Source organism: Pogoniulus pusillus, chromosome 18 (assembly GCF_015220805.1).
Source record: "Pogoniulus pusillus isolate bPogPus1 chromosome 18, bPogPus1.pri, whole genome shotgun sequence".
NCBI classification, from domain to species: Eukaryota; Metazoa; Chordata; class Aves; order Piciformes; family Lybiidae; genus Pogoniulus; species Pogoniulus pusillus.
The window spans coordinates 8,833,882-8,855,061 of NC_087281.1; the positions used below are offsets into that span (position 1 = coordinate 8,833,882).

The window sequence follows — 21,180 nt, forward strand, 5'->3', positions numbered from 1 at the left end:
TCAGTGTGCTCTTACAGCCCAGAAAGCCAACCAGAGCCTGGGCTGCATCAAGAGCAGTGTGGGCAGCAGGTTGAGGGAAGTGATCCTCCCCCCATACTCTGCAGCAATGGTGAGACTCTACCTAGAGTACTGCATCCAGTTCTGGAGCCCCTATTACAAGAGGGATATGGATGTGCTGGAAGGGGTCCAGAGAAGGGCCATGAGGATGATTAGAGGGATGGAGCTGCTCTGCTGTGAAGAGAAACTGAGGGAGTTGGAGCTGTTCAGTCTGAAGAGGAGATGGCTCCAAGGTGACCTTACTGTGACCTTTCAGTATCTTAAACGAGGCCTACAAGAAAGCTGGGGAGGGACTCTTTAGGCTGTCAGGTAGTGATAGGACAGGGGGGAATGGGACAAAGCCAGAAATGGGTAGATTCAGACTGGATGTTAGAAGTTCTTCACCATGAGGGTGGTGAGACCCTGGAACAGGTCACCTGGGGGGTGGTGGAAGCCCCATCCCTGGATGTGTTTAAGGCCAGGCTGGATGAGGCTCTAGACTGCCTGATCTAGTGTGAGGTGTGTCTGCCCATGGCAAGGGAGTTGGAACTAGATGATCCTCATGGTCCCTTCCAACCCTGATTCTATGATGTAAATTCAGGTACAGATGTAGGCATAGGCAGATAGATACATACCTACATAGCCACACATGCATATACACACAGACATTTGGTACACTCCCTCTTCGTATCCTACGTGGAAAGGGTGACTTAACCTGTTGCATTGCTGTCCAGGCTTCTCAGTGCAAGAGAGAGGACACTTTGGCCATGATGCTCCAGACATGCACGGCCAGCAGCGTTACTGGTGCGAGCGCCAGCGAAGCGCTCGTTCCCGCTGAGCAGCAGTCCCAGCATGGGCCATTCTCATGAAAGACTTTACCAGATTTGACTCACAACTGTAACTTAGCAAAAGTGTACTATAAAATCAGATGTCTGTGACCAGCTAGGCTGCTGGATCTTTCTTTTGTGAGGCTGTTTGGCCAGCACATGAGGATGGTTGTTGCGCAACTGAAAGATCAGCTATTTGGGGCAATTAGGACCCTTCTTCTGTAAGAACTGATAGCATGAAGTGAGTGCTGTGTGTGAGGGAGTGAGCAGGCTGTTGGCCCTTAAACTTGGGGGTTAGTTCTTGCTTTGGTCCTATTACCTTTTGCACAGAAAGAGTTTATTTCTGCATTCCCTTCAACCTAAACCAATTCATAGCTCGTCCTTCCCCTTGTGAGTGGGTGTGAAGCTCCTATTTCAGAATCCTTTAAATAACCAGACCCAATTTCACCCTCATAAATTTGATCTCCAGCAGACATCCTCTTACTAAATAAGCAAATATTTTTCCTAAAACCAGTTTGCCTTATTCCTAAGTTGACCTTTTGTTAACAAAACATGAAGATATTATCATGATTGGAAACACTTCTCTCAGGCCCATAAACTACACAAACAAAAAGAGGAGAAGAGGGGAAAGGCTGGAGCTTAAAAAAAACTCGGTTTGGAAATGTCAGCTGGGCAACCAACAGTGTGAATCATAAAACAGAGTGAAAGAGGCAGAGAAATGATGTGTGAGTAGTGACTGCAATGAAAAAGCTGGTAATTCATTGTACGTGTAACAAAACTCTCCATTCAGCTGGGAAACTATTTCACTTACACGGCCAGGGGTTTTCCACACAGCAAGCTGGCTTCAGATGGCACAGCCTCCTCAGGCAAGCCAGGGTGGAAGGAAGATGCTAGGGTACCTTGCAGAGGTCCTCAACTCATGAACTGCCACTAATGGCTCTCAAAGGCCAGGAACACCAGGGATTCATGGGGGCCCTCCTCCAACCCAGCTGTGGCTACCAGCCTGGTAGACAATTTTTATTTGCCACAGGTGATGAAGCAGCTTCTCCAAGGAGCCTGTCACCTTCTTTTGCCAGGGAAATTAAAGGTAAGAAGTGTTTGCTCTTCATTCTCCCAAAAGGAATTATCCTAGCAATGGATGCCAGTCCTGTGGTTTCTTCTAGATGTCCTCCACAGTATCACAGTATCACAGTATTATCAGGGTTGGAAGAGACCTCACAGATCATCAAGTCCAACCCTTTACCACAGAAGTCCAACCCTTTACTCCAGAGATCCTCCAGACATCACTGGCCCACAGAGGTTCAAGGGAATGAGTTTGACCCAAGCATTAGCAGGACCCCAAAGTAGGCAAGTGCAGTTGGTAGGCACAAGGCTGGTCTCTGGTTTTCTCCTTCGAGTCCAAGCCCAAGCAGGCGTCAAGTGAAGTGAGTAGATAGGCACAGCCTGTTCAAACAAGCTGCTTCATAATCCAACAAGTAAAGATCTCTCCAGAAGCTGAAAAATGCTGTTTCTATGACTTTGGCAGTTTTATTGAGAGGAAAGACCCAGAGCAAGCACAAGAAAAATGGTTCAGTAAACTTGAGTGGCATAATTCCTGCTAGGAAAAGCTTGCTACTCATCACACAAGTCTGCAACAGCAGCAGGAAAGGATGACCTATCTCAGTGACCTCTCTTGGGTTTGCCCTTTCACAGCTGATTCAAACTCTTCTCATCACAGCAGCACTACTGAGTCAAGAGGCCATGTGGACTGGTAATTATGTAGTGCTGGGGAACCAGAGAGGACATCACCCACCACCAAAAGAGATGGGAGTTAGCTAGTCTCTGATAGATCTTTTCCTTGCCCACTGCCAACACACCAGGCTTCTGGATCAGCCAACAGCTGTTGAGACTTCCTTTTCCCTGTGATACTGACAGGGTTGAATAAACCAAACAAGAACTTTTGGTGAACATGAGAGTCCAGTGCAGAATGTGAACTCCTGGAGCAATCTGTGTTTCATGTCTCTGCAGGGAGCCATCCTCTCCTGAGCCTTGCTTATGACTTGTACCCTCCCTTCTAGTGGCACATACTTGCTTTGAAATACACACACATCAGGCATCATCAGTCATACCACAGCAAGTGAAGGAGAAGGAAAGTACTGAAGTCCATTGTGGAGTTGGATTAGGTCTACTTCATAAGCAGAAGCTGCTCACTTGTAGAGAAGTGTCACAAGGAAGAGATGAGTGGGAAGCCATGGGGGCAGGCAGACAGGTGGCTGAGCCTGGAGAAGAGGAGGCTCAGGGATGACCTCATTGCTGTCTACAACTACCTGAAAGGAGGCTGTAGCCAGATGGGAGTCAGTCTCTTCTCCCAGGCAACCAGCAACAGAAGAAGGGGACACAGTCTCAAGTTGTGCCTGGGGAGGCTTGATAGGCAGAACCCACCATAGCTCCCAAAACATCCTCAACGCCCCACCCTTTGGCCATGCCAACTTCTCCACACACAGTCCTTCAGGCAGCTCCTTTGCAGCCATGTTTGAGGACTGAGATGGCATTTCTTCAGCCAGGTCCATTTTCAAAGTATCCCTGAGATGATATTTGACTGGGGCTTTCTCCACTCCTGCTCCCCACAGGCCTCTGTGGTGTCTCTGGGGATTCAGGGAGGTCAGAGCTCAGTGAATTAGAGAGCTGGCAAAAAGTTACTAACGGAGTCCTTGTGACCAGTCCACCTCCCACTGCAGAAGGGAAGTGGGGTCTGCACCTCCTGCCTCACTTGGTCCAGGTAACTGCACTCTGCTTTCCAGCTAGACCAAAGCATTTGGTTAATATCCAAGTTCACTCCTGTGTTTCCCAGACAGGGCAAAGGTTAGGCACTTGGAGTGAAGTATCCACTCCGCACCTTCCTCCCAAAGTACACACTCTACAAACATGCTTGCTCTTTCTTTTACCCCCTCCCTCCAAACACAACATGCATTCTCTCTCTTTTGCCTCCTTTTTCTGTTGTCTACCTCCCTTGAGTGTAGCTTTATCAGTACTAGCAGCATTGTCTTCTCTCCTGGTCCTCCCTCCTCTCCTCTCTCACTGCCAATTGCACAGATCACTCAGCTATGCACCTAGCAGGAGCTGGCCATCCTTAGGTCTCTTTAGTTAGAATGACCTTTCATTAGCTGCCCAGAGACATGCTGGAAGCACATTGCAGGCTGTTTTTCAGTGGTCAGACACTTTGATGGTGCCTTGGCATGAAGGTTGTCATAAATCAACAGGAGCAGTCTGAAAAATAAAGTAGTGCCAAATGCTGGAGATCTTAAGCTCAGCATGCAGGCAGGAGGGAGGTGGAACTTTCCAGTGTCAGAAGAACATTTTCCTTCATGTCCTCCAGCCTTTTGCTGAAGGAAGTGCTTATTTATTCCATGTCTCTGCATCACAGAATCATAGAATCAGTCAGGGTTGGAAAACACCACAAGGATCATCTAGTTTCAACTCCCCTGCCATGGGCAGGCACACCTCATACTAGACCAAGCTGTTCAGAGCCTCATCCAGGCTGGCCTTAAACACCTCCAGGGATGGAGCTTCCACCACCTCCCTGAACAACCTGTTCCAGGGTCTCACTGTCTTCATGCTGAAGAACTTCTTCCTAACATCCAGTCTGAATCTACCCATTTCTAGCTTTGTTCCATTCCCCCCAGTCCTATCACTACCTGACAGCCTAAAGAGTCCCTCCCCAGCTTTCTTGTAGGCCTCGTTTAAGATACTGAAAGGTCACAGTAAGGTCACCTTGGAGCCATCTCCTCTCCAGACTGAACAGCCCCAACTCCCTCAATTTCTCCTCACAGCAGAGCAGCTCCATCCCTCTGATCATCCTCATGGCCCTTCTCTGGACCCCTTCCAGCACATCCATATCCCTCTTGTAACATGGGCTCCAGAACTGGATGCAGTACTCCAGGGGGGTTCTCACCAGTATGGAGTAGAGGGGGAGGGTCACTTCCCTCGACCTGCTGGCCACACTTCTCCTGATGCAGCCCAGGCTCTGGTTGGCTTTCTGGGCTGCAAGAACACACTGACAGCTCATACTGAGCTTCTCATCCAGCAGCACCCCCAAGTCCCTCTCCTCAGGGCTGCTCTCCAGCCACTCACTGCCCAGCCTGCATTGGTGCTTAGGACTGCCTGGACTCAGATGCAGCACCCTGCACTTGGTTTAGAAGGTCTGTTGCCCCTTCCTGCCTGACTATCTCAGTGGATATTCATGCATTCTCAGAAGTAATTTCACCACAAAACCAACCATCATTTTCTGCCTTGTAGAGAATTCCCTGAGCAGCCTGCTCTGGTCAGTTTTCTTCTTTAATCAGAGGACAGCATGAATGGAAAGGACCTGCTGGCCTGTATCAGGTCCTTTGCAAACACAGGCAACTAGGTCATAAAATCTCTGCAGACAATCATAGAATCATAGAATCATAGAATCAACCAGGGTGGAAGCGACCTCCAAGATCATCCAGTCCAACCTAGCACCCAGCCCTAGCCACTCAACCAGACCATGGCACTAAGTGCCTCATCCAGGCTTTTCCTGAACACCTCCAGGGACGGTGACTCCACCACCTCCCTGGGCAGCCCATTCCAATGCCAATCACTCTCTCTGCCAACAACTTCCTCTTAACATCCAGCCTAGACTTCCCCTGGCACAACTTCAGACTGTGTCCCCTTGTTCTCTTGCTGGTTGCCTGGGAGAAGAGACCAACCCCACCTGGCTACAACCTCCCTTCAGGTAGTTGTAGACAGCAATGAGGTCCCCCCTGAGCCTCCTCTTCTGCAGGCTGCACACCCCCAGCTCCCTCAGCCTCTCCTCATAGGGTTTGTGTTCCAGGCCCCTCACCAGCTTCTTTACCCTTCTCTGGAGACTTTCCAGCACCTCAACATCTCTCTTGAATTGAGGGCCCCAGAACTGGACACAGCACTCAAGATGTGGCCTGACCAGTGCTGAGTACAGGGGCAGAATAACCTCCCTTGTCCTGCTGGCCACACTGTTCCTGATACAGTCCAGGATGGTCTATCCTGTTCCTGATACAAGCCAGGAGGCCTATCCTTAGCTCCATGGAGCTATTCTGGGGAATGTTTGGATAGCAAGACTAATATTTATATCAAGCATGGACCAAACTCAGGTTTCATTTCTGGTTTGGCATTTCCTGAGCCCAGTCCCAACAACACATGAAATCTCTCAAGCTGCAGGCTTGCATTTTACACTCTGTCTTATGTGAGTGTGTGCCTCCAACCAGGCTGTCTTGGCATTCTGCAGTGTTGAAATAAGAAGCTGCATTTAGCTGAAAGGACTCACATGTGTCACCCACTGAATGGGTCCCAAAGTGTAACATGCTACAGAAAGGTTTCCAGAAACCAGCTGGGGTCCTGCTGAGAAGCAGCCACCTCTGAACATATTGCAGCACTCCCTGAATGGCTTCCAACGGTGCGAGAGCTTCATTTGTGAGACTCCTGAGGAAACTGCACCCAGTTGGTACTGCAAAAGAGGGACTTTAAGGCATGCACAGCCTAATTATTCCCACTGGGAATTGACAAAACCAGTGAGGGCTGCTGTGAAGTAAGAAAACATACAAATAAATGCTGTAGAATATCTACTGCTGTATGTGGCCAGAACTTTGATGTTCCCATCTCCTCCTGAGCACAGCTCTCCCTCCATGAGCCTCCCAGGCCCTCCAAGTGCCACAAGAGAGCACCCACCAGGCTGGGGGCACACTCAAATGCCACCAAGCAACCACAAGCTATTTGGCTGCCTGCTATTGGAGCACAGACCTGCACTCTGACAGAGAAAGATGCCTCAGGGGTAAGCCATCAGGTAAGGGTTTGAAAGGTGTAAGTTTTGCTTACAACATGCTATCAGCAAATCACTTACAGTTGGGTAGTCATTCAGGTACTGAGTTCTCCTGGATTCAACTGGGAGTTGGATGTCTAAATACTTCATCTGTAAAATACAGATAACAGCACCTCCAATTTTCAGAGTTTGAGGAGACAGAAACTCTACCTGGTGACATGGGCAACACTGGCAGACACCAGGAGCTCCTGAGCCAGGACTAGAGTCAGAGGCTTAGTGCCAGCATGCTGCTTCCACCTTGCTGTCCAAAGGACTTCCCAGCAATATCCACAAACCACAAGGCTTTATGTTTGGGTAACTGTCTGCTTTTGCAGAGGTCCTGCTGCAGTTAGCCAAAGACAGCCATCACTGGGCTAGCAGACTGCAAAGGCCATGGAAATCACTCATCTATAGACTGTCCAGGATAGACAGCATGGATTTAGCAAAGGGAAATCTTGCTTGACTGACCTGATAGCCTTCTACAAAGGCATGACCAAGTGGATAGAAGAAGGGAGAGCAGTGGATATCAGTATCTTGACTTCAGCAAGGCTTTTGATCCTGTCTCACATAACAGCCTTGTAGGTAAACTCAAGAAAAGTGGATTAGATGGTTGGACTGTGAGGTGAACTGGTCACTGCCTTCACAACAGAGTTCAGAGAGTTGTGACCAGTGGCAGAGAGTCCACTCAGAAGCTTGTGGCCAGTGCTGTTCCTGTGTAGCCTGGCTTAGGTGATCCTGCTCTGGCAGGGGGCTTGGGCTTGATGATCTCTGGAGGTGTTTTCCAACGCCTAACATTCTGTGATTCCCAGGCTTTCCCACCACCCTCTGGGCTCTCCAAAACATCTTCTGGTGTCACCAGAGTTTGAGAAGACCTGGAAAGCAACACCTGGATCAGATCTAGGCTTCACTGATACATAAAACGTTCTTTTTTTCACTAATTCAAAGTCTTCTCTTCCTAAAGTACAAAGCAAAACATAGCAAAGAGCTCTGGGGGAGGCTGGGCCTGGAAAAGGCTCAAAAGAATCTAATCTTGTCTGCAGTGTGGTTTTGTTTTATATTGTCTTTTGGATATGCCTTTGCTCCAGATGTCAGCAGCAGAAGTAAGCCACCCAGCTGTGGGTGACAGAGCAGCTGGAGAGGCAGTTGGGCTGCCACAAGCATGCTGATCAGCTGGAGTGGGCACCCTGTGCCAAGGCAGCATCACCCTCTCTCTCTCGCACCCATGGCAGCACCCTGGCTTTGCTGACATGCAGCACTACAGACTACAGACTGGGGACAGAGTGGCTGGAGGGAGTTCCAGGCAGAGGGAACTGGGGGTACTGGTTGACAGCTGACTGAACATGAGGCAGCAGTGTGCCCAGGTGGCCAAAGAGGCCAATGGCATCCTGGCCTGTACCAGGAACAGTGTGGCCAGCAGGACCAGGGAAGTCATTCTGCCCCTGTACTCAGCACTGGTCAGGCCACACCTTGAGTGCTGTGTCCCATTCTGGGCTCCTCAATTCAAGATCACAGTGCCATGAACGAACTTCTCTCTTCCCACAGAACTGGTGGAAATAGCTCAGTGCAGTCAAGTAAAGGTGAAAAGAAGCTGTATTCCCATGCGTCTCATCTGTGCCCATGCTCTTTCCTTTCACACCCCATCAGCGCCCCAGCCACACTGCAGAAGGGATGACTAGAGACTGCCTGCTTGAGATGTGCTTCTCCAGCCTCAGCCCAAAGGTCTGTTGGGAAAGGTCAGTGTACAAGGTCTAACTGAGGGCTGAAGCTCTGGGAAACCCCCTGCAGGAATCCAGACAGAGGGTTTCCTTGGCAGTGTGGGTACATGCCATGCCTGCCTGTAGGCACCATCACAGCCAGCACCTGGGCACATCCTTGCCAGGGACATGTCAGCCCCACCTTGCCAGTCAGGTGGACACCACTGCTCAGACTCTGGACTGCATTGCATGAGCAACTGAGTAGAATCCAGATGACTGCTCCTTTCTTTAATATCTGTGTCAGCAAAGTAGACTTAATTTCTTTGTCATGTGTTGAGTAGATGACTTTGCTCTAAGCAGAGAGGAGCTGTGGGGAGACAGGCAGCCAATGGCTGAGATTAAACAGTACCTTCAGTAATAAAAGGGAAGCAGATTTGCCTGTAATGAGTATTTGTTTCCAAGAGCCATGCCTGGATAATCTCAGTTTCTACCTAAGAGATAGCAGAATTGTCAGGACATATGCCATGTGGCCACACAAGAAAACACAGGATTGACCCCTGGGCTCTTAGGAACAGTTGGAAGGAGGAGGGGAAAGCATTAGCAAGGGAAAAGAAAACAATAAAACCCAAATCCCTACAGCAAACAAATGTAAGAGGTCCTCAGTAATTTACACACCTAACCCTCTTCCTATTTTTGTCCATTTTTAATCAACAACAAATATCTCTGGACTGTGCTGAGGTAATAAATCTGGGCCCCTTTGAAGACCTTGGGCAGCATTGCAACCACAACACTCTTTATACACTGAACACTTTAGGGATTCACTTTCCCTTTGATCTGCAGCGTGGCACCCTCCTTGTGCACGCCAATGCACATACACAGCCTGCTGAACCCACCGTGCTGTGTCCTGTTGTTCCCCTGCCACCAGGGATGGACATCAGAGAGGTCATAGCTGGGTGTAATGCACAATATACAGCCCTGCAGAGATGCAAATCTGAGCAAAGCCTTTCTGGTAAAAAGAACATGATAAAAGATGTGACTACTCCAGAATCAGAGAACAGCAGAGTTTAAGGCCACAGTGGAAGAATTAATTGATCAGTCATGGGGGCAGGAAGTGGTTGTAAGCAAAGTTAGAGTTTGTTTATCTGTAAAGCACAGTGAGAGAAAAGAAACTTTATGGCCTGACATCTTTCTTGATGCATCATATCTCTCTCCTACCCCCAGGGACTGGCAGTGGGGTCATGTCCATGAGATCTACTATGGCTCTGAACTAGCAGAGCAAGTGAGGGCAATAGCTATTTGTCATCCTTTGTGTAAGCCTGCTCTGAACAACTTGCCTGTGGGTTTCACAAACAAGTGTTGACAGTGAAAAAATAACGAGGCACCAATCACTTTGCCACTCTAGTAGCTGTACATCTAAGTCCATGTGTCTCCCACCACCATCAGGCTGAAGGGATGCAAAGTACTCAGGAACCACATGCTACTCATCAGTGCCCCTGCATACAGTGCCAGTTAGGCTACACTTTGAGTACTGAGTCCAGTTCTGGCCCCTCCATTTAAGAGGGATGTGGAGGTGCTTGAACATGTCCAGAGAAGGGCACCAAGGCTGGTGAGGGGGCTGGAGCACAGCCCTATGAGGAGCAGCTAAGGACACTGGGGGTGTTCAGCCTGGAGAAGAGGAGGCTCAGGGGAGACCTCACTGCTGTCTACAATCATCTGAAAGGAGGTTGTAGCCAGCTGGGGGTTGGTCTCTTCTCTCAGGCACCCAGTGACAGAACAAGAGGACACAGCCTCAAACTGCACCAGGGCAGGTTTAGGCTGGACATTGGGAAGACATTCTTCACAGAAAGAGTGACTGGCATTGGAATGGGCTGCCCCAGGGAGGTAGTAGAGTCACCACCCCTGGAGGTGTTTAAGAGGAGGGTGGATGAGGCACTTAGTGCCATAGTTTAGTTAGTTAGAAGGGTTAGGTGATAGGTTGGACCTGATGATCCTAGAGGTCTTTTCCAATCTCGTTGATTCTGTGGTTCTGTGCATCACCCATGTACTGCCCAAATACAGATCTCCTGGGCCTGCAGTATAGTTTAGCAAGCATGTTTGGTCTCTAAGCACAGCAATTTGGGGCAAGAAATAAAGAAGTCCACAGCTCAGAGAAGCAAGCAACATCCAATGTGAGAGGAATGCCCAGCCCATACTTGTATTTCCCGCTCATGGTGATGTGAAATCCCTATTCTATCAGATCAGTCTCCAGTGCCAGGAGGATGGAGCCAGGCTCTGCTCAGTGATGCCCAGTGACAGGACAAGGGGCAAAGGGTGGAAGCTGAGGCACAGGAAGTTTAATTTTACCTGGAACAGGCTACCCAGGGTGGGTTGTGGAGTCTCCTTCTCAAGATATTCAAAACCTGCCTGGACGTGTTCCTGTGTGATCTGCTCTAAGTGATCCTGCTCTGGCAGGGGGGTTGGACTGGAAGAGCTTTCGAGGTCCCTTCTGGCCCCTGACATTCTGTGAGCACACCATGAAAGGAGAGGCACATCTGGGCTGGATTACAGGATGGTGCAGTGGCTTTCATAGCTACAAATTCCTGCATATGTTTCTGAGCAGGATGTATATATTCATACATCAAAATACAGAGCCCCCAGAGTTGAGGGCCCTCCTGTATGAGTTGGTCTTGTGTGCTCCCTCTTTGGAGGGCTCAGCTACAGAGACCATGGCAGGCTGGGGTCAGTGGGAGGAGATGCTCTGGGCTGCTGACAACCATCTCTCTCACTGGGCATGGAGAATTGCTTTCTTTAGACAGCAGAGCCCAAACAGAGAGATACACCTTTGAGGAGTGGGTAGAATGCTGCCATTTACTGGCACATTACAGCCACATAGACACTGACTTGGCATAGATAAGGACTGTGAAGAACACAAGGGAGAAAGCAATGAGGCTCAGAGAAAGTCCACAGTGATCAAAAAAAGTTATATCAGATTCACACCAGTTAGTAAACCAAAAGTTGCAGTCTGCTCTCCCCAGCAGTAGTTTAGCACAGCTTCAGATTTTACACCACAATCACCAACCCCAGGATCTGCTCTGTTTAGTTTTAGAAACAACCTCTTTCTCTCAAAAATATCTTCTTTATCCATCCGTGGGTTGAGAAAAAGAGGCAATGACGTGTGGATGGAAAAGCAACAAAAGAAGAACTAAATGAAAACTAAAATGCAGCAAGGCTCCAAATAATGTACAGATGTCTCTCCTCTGCTTCCCCCCATCCTGCTTCTCCATGGTCAGCTGTAAATATTTATCTGGCAGGCTGCAGTGAAAGGCATGGCTGAAAACACTTCATCACCATTTCAGTGTGGCTGCCCTCCAGAGTGCCCCCAACTTGGGAGATGGTAGGTTTTTTTCCCTGCAGCCTTGTTAGAGGAAGGTATCTTGGGCCTTATGAAGGCAGACAGGCACTTTCAAAAGCAATTCATAACGTCTCCAGAATGGGCTGCACTTTTCTTCTTCTTTGGAATTCTTTTCTTTCTTTCTGAAGAGTCTGAGATTCTTTTTTTACCCTGAAGGGAAGGAGGTGGGCAAGCCCTGCCACCCCAAGACCACCAGCCTGGTGCTGATTGCCATAGAGAAGTGAAGGGGGAGGGATGTGAAGTTGCACTGCATCAGACAGGAGCTCTGGGAAACCTTCCCCCGAAGCTAAGGGATCGTTGTAGTTCTGTGGTTCACCCCATTGTGTTTCACAAGTGCTGCTGAGGCATGGCCCCATCTCTCCTGGCAAGGATGGCTGTCTCTAGGGAAGAGTGTAGTAGATCCTGTGGGGGCTTAGCTCTCCTTAGTAGAAATTTGGGATAAATAGAAGCATTCCCAGAACCTGGCAACTGTAGGGGCTTTGGCTTTGAGAAACACCACTGACCTAGGGGGTCCTGTGCAGCAATAGGCTGCCTACAAAATCAGGAGCAAATTCCATGGAGACAGAGGTAAGTGAGGCTCGCTTCCTGGCTTTCACTCCTGTGGCAAGCCTGCCCTTCTGGCTCCAGCTTCTCAACAAGGCTATTAGGAAAATGTCCCCACTTGTTCCTGCTGTGGCAAGGGACCATGGGATTCTCTGGGACCAGCATCTCTTCCTCTTATGGCAGGCTTTTCCAAAAAGCTCTGTTTGCTTCGCCCAGAACGGACTGTGTATGTGCCTGAGGTGCAGCAAAAGGAGGAGCAGTGCCTTCACACTGCCCAGACCCAAAGTAGCTCAGTGATAAGCAGGAGATAGCAAGGAAACATGAGAGGGAGCTGAGCCTTTGGATAAAGTCCATGCAGTGTTAGAGGTCAGTTGAATCACAGAATGTTTGAGGTTGGAAGGGACCTTCAGAGATCATCAAATCCAACCCCCCTACCAAAACCAGGATCACCTAAGGTAGTCCAAACAAGAATGCATCCAGGCAGGTTTTGAAAGTCTCAAGAGAAGGAGACTCCACAATCCCTCTGAGCCTCTTCCAGGTCTCTGTCACCCTCACTGTAAAGAATTTTCTCCTCATGTCGAGGTGAAAACTTCTGTGTTCAAGTTTGTATCAGTTGTTCCTTATTACTGTGCACCACTGAAAAGAGATTGGCCCCATCCACCCCTCAGATATTTATAGACATTGATCAGATTCCCTCTCAGTCTTCTCTTCTCCAGACTAAACAGCCCCAGGTTCATAGTATCATAGTATCATCAGGGTTGGAAGAGACCTCACAGATCATCAAGTCCAACCCTTTACCACAGAAGGTTCCTCAGTCTCTCTCCACAGGGGAGATGCAGCATCATCGTGGCTCTCTGTTGGACTCTCTCCAGAAGATCCATGTCTCTCTTGAATTGAGGAGCCCAAAACTGGACACAATACACCAGGTGTGGTGTCACCAGGGCAGAGCAGAGGGGGAGAAGAACCTCCCTAGCTCTGCTGGACACACTTTTCTTGATGCACCCCAGGATACCATTGCTCCCCTTGGCCACAAGGGTACATTGCTGTCCCACGGAGAACTTGCTGTTCACCAGGACTCCAAGGTCGTTTCTCCAGGGAGCTGCTCTCCAGTAGGGCAGCTGTACTGGTGCCTGCTGTTATTCCTCCCACGGTGCAGGACCCTGCATTTGTCTTTATTGATCTTCATGAGGTTTGCTGTCACCCAGCTCTCCAGCCTGTGCAGATCTCATTGGAAGGCAGCACAGGCTGATGGCTGACACACTGCTGAATGAACTGTCCTGTGGCCAAGGCTGGACAGTCAGAGCCCCCCTATACCCTGCACTGAGGGCATCTAAGAGTTGGGAATTCTGGAAACAAATACCTTGTTTATGGACAAATGACCTTGGGAGTTAAGGAAATGCACCCTGCACCTTGGAGAGAAGATACTCCTTGCAGTGAGACCATCAAGATAGACTCTGGAGATGCAGGGCAAAGTCTTCATCCAACAGAGTTTCTCTAAGGACATAAATGATTTGTGTACTGTGGTCCACGTTTCAGAGCCAATGGAAGAACCTTTCCTCTGTGCACTGCCACTGCAGTGCAAAAAGCAGCAAGAAAATTCAGTACTTGGGTATGCAGAAGAAGTAAAATCCTCTTTACCTTGCATATGGTGCTGTTCCCCAGAGGCAATCACAGAGCTATAGCTTGTAGAGCAGCAGAGTGATGAGAGCCCCAGGACCACCACTGGAGATAGAAAGGTTATGAACCGTACAGGCTGCTCAGAGTTCTCTGTAACCCAGCTTCTGCATGTCCTCTCTGCTTTACAACAATGATGCAGCACCTCCCTTTCTCTTGCCTTTGCTGCAGGGAAGGAAGCTCCCCTAATTGCTTCAAATCCTCTCTGCTCTATTTATATTTGATTTTACCCAGTGGTTTCAAGCAATACTGATCCTGAATGACTGCTGATGTAGAGCTGTACACTAACATCTGCTTTGAAGGAGTTGTGTGGGGGTCTGTTTGGATAACATTACACAGGGCAGAGAGGATTTGGCTTTATAATGATCCAGTCAATACAAGGTTCTTCTTCACAGACAGAGCCATGTGGCCACAACTATTTTCCTATCTGTGTATACAATGCCAAGCTAATGTGTATCTTTCCACAGCCCTTGTGTTGGGTCCTTGCCTTAGCTACTGACTGACAGAGTTTCCCACTTGAAAAATTGTCTGTAGCTCCCCTTGCTTCAGCCAGGTTGCAGTTGAAACCTTGATAACCTCTGCCCTACCTGAAAAAGGGATCTTTCTTTTCCTGCTTGATGGAAGTATCTGCAGCAGGCATCACTGCTGGCACCCTGGCATTCAGAGGCCAGCAGAGAAAGCTGGCATGACTTGCTCTGTCTAGGCAGAGCAGAGTGGGGAACACCTGCACCTTTCTCTGAGCACACAGAAAACTCATCATGACTAAAGCAAGCTGATGCCTTCTCTCTCTGCTGTTACAAGGACAGAAGCATAGCTTGATCTGTGTGGTGTAGTGGGTGGAGGGCAGGAGGAGCACGGAAAGTAGACAGATGGCTACACAGCCAGCCCCATTACTACCAGAATAAATTGGGTAAATCACAGGCTAAGCAGTTGCTTTCCCTGTGGTAGAAGAGGAGCTGACACCACGATTGGAAATTAGCAGCATCTCAGAGGCAATCATAGCTGGGAAGCTTGCTGTGCTGGGAAGCTCTGCTCAACTGGGTGTTGCACTTGGACTGTATTACTACTGCACTTTAAACCACAGGAACAAAATGTCTGGGATATGCTAATGACACCAGGAGAAACAGAAGCATTTTGATTTGGTAGTAATTGCTGTAATTATTTGCTACCAGAGCAGACACAAATGTAATGTAATGGATCTGACTATTTATCAGCATTCAACACAAGAAAGAAAACAGTGCTGGTAAATAGCAGAGGGTTTGGTTTTAGGGAACTGTTCAAAGCCAGGAAAGGACAAAAAGTGTCTCTTCAAAACAGGGCCTGTGGAGGCTCTGTGCTGCAGATCTGACAAAGGCTTTCATGACTCAGAAGAGCTGTATATGGTTGAGGCTTTGCCCTGGTATATTTGGCTTGGATGCATTGACTGGGCCAGGTTTGCTGAGCAGCCTTCTGTTGGGCTAGACTCTCACAGACATCTTGCCAAATGTCACCCATTGGCAAGGAAACCATCCAGAGTGTAATGCTCTGGCTATCCTGTTTGGAAAATTTTGGCAAAGACACTTGAACAGTTTCCAGGACTGCCACGTGACTTTGTCTGCACAAAAACCTTCTTGCTGCTGACACTGAAGGCTGAAACAAGGTGTCCAAGAAAGAAAATGATGATGATAAAACTTGTTACAGACAATAAAGTGCACCAAGACTCCATCACCAAAGCCTCTGTACTGGCTCACTGCAAGGTCTTAGAGAAACCTGAAGCCATCACAAGGGGGTGAAGAAACAGGGAAGGCCTGGGAAAAAAATCACAATCAGGTGGAGGAGAAGCATGACATGGAGGCCAGGGGAAAAGAGGACTAGGCCAATGGCATCCTGGCCTGGATTAGGAACAGTGTGGCCAGTAGGACAAGGGAGGTTATGGTCAGGCCACACCTTGAGTGCTGTGTCCAGTTCTGGGCTCCTCAATTCAAGAGAGATGTTGAGGTGCTGGAACATGTCCAGGGAAGGGCAACAAGGCTGGTGAGGGGCCTGGAACACAAATGCTATGAGGAGAGGCTGAGGGAGCTGGGGGTGTGCAGCCTGCAGAAGAGGAGGCTCAGGGGTGACCTCATTGCTGTCTACAACTACCTGAGAGGAGGTTGTAGCCAGGTGGGGGTTGGTCTCTTCTCCCAGGCAACCAGCAACAGAACAAGGGGACACAGTCTCAAGTGGTGCCAGAGGAAGTACAGGCTGGATGTTAGGAGGAAGTTCTTCACAGAGAGAGTGATTGGCATTGGAATGGGCTGCCCAGGGAGGTGGTGGAGTCACCATCCCTGGAGGTGTTCAAGCAAAGCCTGGATGAGGCACGTGGTGCCATGATCTAGTTGAGTGGCTAGGGCTGGGTGCTAGGTTGGACTGGCTGATCTTGGCGGTCTCTTCCAACCTGGTTGATTCTATGAAATACCACTTGTGGTGAATATACTTCTTGTCCACTAGATGGACTCAAAGGAGCTCCTTTCTGTTTGTGGCAGAAGGCAACAGTGAATATTTACTCATGAAATTATTATCTCCCAACTCATAGGGCCAGCCACAGCTTCAGACAGTACCCAAATGCTTTCAGGGAATTCTGTTACTGCCAGCAGCTTAGACTTTGGATTCTTCCCAGGCTTCTGGGGAAAGGAGGCAGACAATCTCTGACCTTGTCCTCTGGCTCCTCTGGACAGTCTGTGTATGCAAGACTTCCCATCTTGGCAGGAGACTTTTAGGTGTAGGAAGAATGTCTTGCACTGCGCAGTCTCAGCACAATGTCACACTGGCTGTGCAGGCTGATTGTGAGGGGGCACTGAGAGCCTGTTTGTGGTAAACTTCCTGGCAGTTTCCAGGCAGTTAGGATGCACAGAGGCAGTAAGCAACAGCAGCAGGCAACAGCAGGCACAAATACAATGGCAGAGTGCATTGTGTTTACCTGCGTATCTTCTTTTATCAATGTAGCCAAGACTAATGGGCCTTTGGACACAGAATAGCCAATCAGAATGGCAGTTAGTCAAGCCTGGACCTATTAAGTGAAGTTGTAGGCTTGCTTTACCCAAACTTGGGAAAAGCATAGGCCTTGCACAAGGCAGGCACAAGCTAAGCGTGTGTACCTTGTTTAGCACAGGAGCAAAACAAGTCTGGGTGGGCCAGAGTCCTTAGACTCAGTGGCTCCAGGCTCTTTGTCCTCTTTCCTGAGGTTGCTTCTCCCCAAAACAGAAGGAGAGAAAGCAGAAAAACATGCCTGAGTGAGCCAGGACATGTATAAGCCTGTATCAGCCTACCAGGCCTACCGTGACAACATGCAAGCAGTGCTGGCCAACTCACCAACAGTCCAGCAGGCACTGGACTAGATGTGGTCAGCCACAAAACAGAAGACAGATCTTTGGGTTCCTTATGTGTCTAGAGCTATCAGCACATCCTGCTGTGGGTTAACTGAAAACATGTGGTCAAGTTCTGCCAGGCTGGCATGTAGCTACAGCCAGAGCTAGCTCTCAAAGCATCTGCATCTTCCTTTCCTCACCTCTTTCCTTGAGTAAGCTCACTAACATCTAGCTCAGGAAATGGTGCAATACCAGCATGCTTAAACATTCTCCTTGTCACTGATGTCACTTCTCCCACAGAGCCTTGCAGTTTCAGCTGCATTCTCTTTGGCTTGCTCACTCCCAGGCAAGGGTTACCAATCACTGGAAGGCATTTGCCTTCCTTATGTGTTCCTACATACCAAAAATACCTTTACATGTATAGTATACACAAAACAGTCCTCAAACCAAATTCACTTTGTCCTACAGCACATGGACATCAGCCTGCCACCCAGGTACAGACTTGACCTTCTTTGGAAACCCAAGCCCAGGCTATGCCCTTGTGACCAGCCTCTGCACGTAGCAACCACAGTTCAGGTTCAGGCTGGCTCTGAGAAGAGACATGATGAATGTCAGGCAGCTCTGATGTCCTCCTAGCAAGGCCTCAGCATCCACATGCTGAGAGAAGATGTGATCTGTAGAACGTCCACTTGCAGTCACGCAAATAGACCAGAGAGCAGTCCAGGCTTTAAACTGCTCCACAAACTACTCCATTACTCCAGCAGCTCAATAAATGCACCAGGCCACCCCTGACCTCAGGATGAGAGATACAAGGAGCAACAGTCCGCTCATGCCTTGTGCCACAGAGAAAGGCTTAGAAAAGTAAATGCAATGGGCAGGCATGGCAGGCAGTGCTGCTGTGACAGGGTGGTTGCTGGTGCATATGCCTGTCTTGAACTCTGGCAGCAGTGGGCTCTGCCACAGATTAAAATGAGATGGCAACGGCACAGAGCATCCCATCCCAGAAAATCCTCTCCTACCTCACCCCCTTGCTCAAAGGAAGGTGGCATTTGCGCATGTAGAGTTTCCTAGGGAGTCATTTTTTCTTCTCCCCTTCAGGTCTGAAGCTGTGCAAACACCAGTCACAGCACCCTGTGGCACGGCACAACCTCCCTCTCTGTACACATCTGCCACCGGTTGTTTGTTTTGAACCTGCCACCTGCTACTTTTATTTGATGTCCATGAAGCTCTTGCCTGAGAACGAAAAGTCTACAACCAGTCTCTGTTTTGTAATGAGGTAAGTTTGTTTTGACTCGCTGTTGTCCAGGTGCCTGCCTCTTTTCAATTCAATGGTAAAAGTTCCCAAGTGCCTCAAGGACACAGATCAGGCACTGGTAATATTTCCTTCACTTTTCCTGAACACTGCTAGTGTGATGCATTGCAAAAGTCTGCCAGCTGTTAGCACAAATGGCAGAGACTGCAGCAAGAGCAGAGAGATACTCACTGCCCTTTGCCTTGGCATATGAAACGCACCTGTACAACCTCTGTGCATCACCCTCTGCATGTCTGGACAATACAAGAAGAGCCAGCCTTGTGCTCTGCCTACAAAGGCACTGACCAAGGCTCAGGGTGCACATACAACAGCTCACTCTGCAGCTGCAAGCTTGCTTCCCTTCTATGGGATTTTTGTTTTAGTAAGGCCAGAGCATTAACATAATTAATTTACTTTAAGAAGCCTAAACAGTCCCACTTGGATCATAAAGAAACTGAGGCCAAAGTCCTCAGACAATTACCTCTCACTGTTCACCCTCCTGCAGATGGTTGACATGAGTTCACTGTGTCTGGGCTGCACCTTGGTACAACAGTTCTCCTTTCCTTCTGCTCTGAAGGGAAATGCCTGCACACAGAATCATAGAATCAACCAGGTTGGAAGAGACCTCCAAGATCAGCCAGTCCAACCTAGCACCCAGCCTTAGCCACTCAACCAGACCATGGCACTAAGTGCCTTATCCAGGCTTTGCTTGAACACCTCCAGGGATGGTGACTCCACCACCTCCCTGGGCAGCCCATTCCAATGCCAATCACTCTCTCTGGCAACAACTTCCTCCTAACATCCAGCCTGTACTTCCTCTGGCACCACTTGAGACTGTGTCCCCTTGTTCTGTTGCTGGTTGCCTGGGAGAAGAGACCAACCCCACCTGGCTACAACCTCCCTTCAGGTAGTTGTAGACAGCAATGAGGTCCCCCCTGAGCCTCCTCTTCTCCAGGCTGCACACCCCCAGCTCCCTCAGCCTCTCCTCACAGGGTTTGTGTTCCAGGCCCTTCACCAGCTTCATTGCCCTTCTCTGGACACTTCCAGCACCTCAACATCCCTCTTGAATTGAGGGGCCCACAACTGGACACAGGACTCAAGGTGTGGCCTGACCAGTGCTGAGTACAGGGAAAGAATAACCTCCCTTGTCCTACTGGCCACACTGTTCCTGATGCAGGCCAGGATGCCATTGGCTCTCTTGGCCACCTGGGCACACTGCTGCCTCATCTTCAGCCTACTATCTACCAGTACCCCCAGGTCCCTCTCTGCCTAGCTGCTCTCCAGCCACTCTGTCCCCAGTCTGTAGCTCTGCTTGAGGTTGTTGTGGCCGAAGTGCAGAAGTCCTGAGGCACCTATGCTCAAGCTGACTGTGCTCACAAAGTGCCTCAGACACACCGTGGCCAGCAGCCCTACATGCTCCAACAGTGGAAGGAGTGTCACACAGGTGTCTTGGAAGCCACAGTGGTGAACAGCCTTGCACTGATGTGTGCCAGAGGCAGCAGGGTGCAGTGACAACAGCAAGGAACAGCCTTCAGACAACCACATCTCAGCTCTTGTTTCCCTGGTTTCTTCTGACAGCTTCTGCAGTGGTGTTTGGCAAACTCTTCCCTCCATGCCAGGGTTTGGCACCCAAATGAGACCAATGTCCTTACTCCCTTTTAAGCTGTAGTTACCAGTGTGGCTGACAACTACCTCATAAGATTTTCCAGAGCACCACTAAACCTGCTTGCTTTAGCTTCATTCATCACATTTCATGGTGTATCATTGCACTTTACCACCAAAAATGCCCCATTTTGTTGTTTTGGAAGAAACATCACAGAGAAAAGCAACTCTGTACAGGAAATACAAGAGCAGAGGGCTTGGGGAATCCAGCAAGTCCACCTTACAACCCTTGCAAAACAGGCTAAGGCAAATTAACAATAAGCTGCAGCTGACAGAAGGGAGGATTTCAAGATAAGAGATATGGCAGGAAGCCTAGACGCGATCAGAGCTTGGAGGGAAGAGCAGAAAAGGCTTTCTGGGATTGAGACTAGGTATGACTGGTAAGGGAATTTAAGGTACTATCTCCTGAGTAGCCTTGGAAAAGGCTTTGTTCCATTCCCCCCCAGCCCTATCACTACCTGACAGCCTAAAGAGTCCCTCTGCAGCTTTCTTGTAGGCCCCCTTAACATACTGAAAGGCCACAATAAGGTAACCTCAGAGCTTTCTCCTCTCCAGACTGAGCAGCCCAAACTCCCTTAGTCTCTCCTCATTAGCAGAGGTGCTCCAGCCCTCTGATTGTCCTCGTGGACATGTTCCAGCACATCCATAGCACTCTTGTAATAGCAGCTCCTATTAGATAGGATGTTGGTTAAGATACAGATGCTAGGTTAAGATATAGATGCTAGGAGTGTGGGGGAGAGACAGGAATTAGCTCAAGGGGGATGTACGTTAGAAATAGCTGAGTTTGAGCTCTTAAAGCAAAACCCAGAGGAAGGAGTGAGTTAGAGTTACGAGATGGAGGAGCTTGAGTGCTCTGGCTGTAAGCAAAAAGGCTGCTGAGAATCTTGGGACAGAGATCTAAGA

General features: G+C 49.1%; 1 protein-coding gene across 1 annotated transcript in view; it reads right to left on the reverse strand.

The window, feature by feature from the left end:
• Window positions 1–19,054: 19,054 nt before the first annotated feature.
• LOC135183393 (uncharacterized) overlaps window positions 19,055–21,180 on the reverse strand; it is a 76,839-nt gene continuing 74,713 nt past the window's right edge. Inside the window, exon 5 of the mRNA XM_064158341.1 lies at window positions 19,055–19,200. Coding sequence (XP_064014411.1) covers window positions 19,093–19,200 — 108 coding nt within the window. The 3' untranslated portion in view covers window positions 19,055–19,092. The remainder of the gene's footprint in view (window positions 19,201–21,180) is intronic.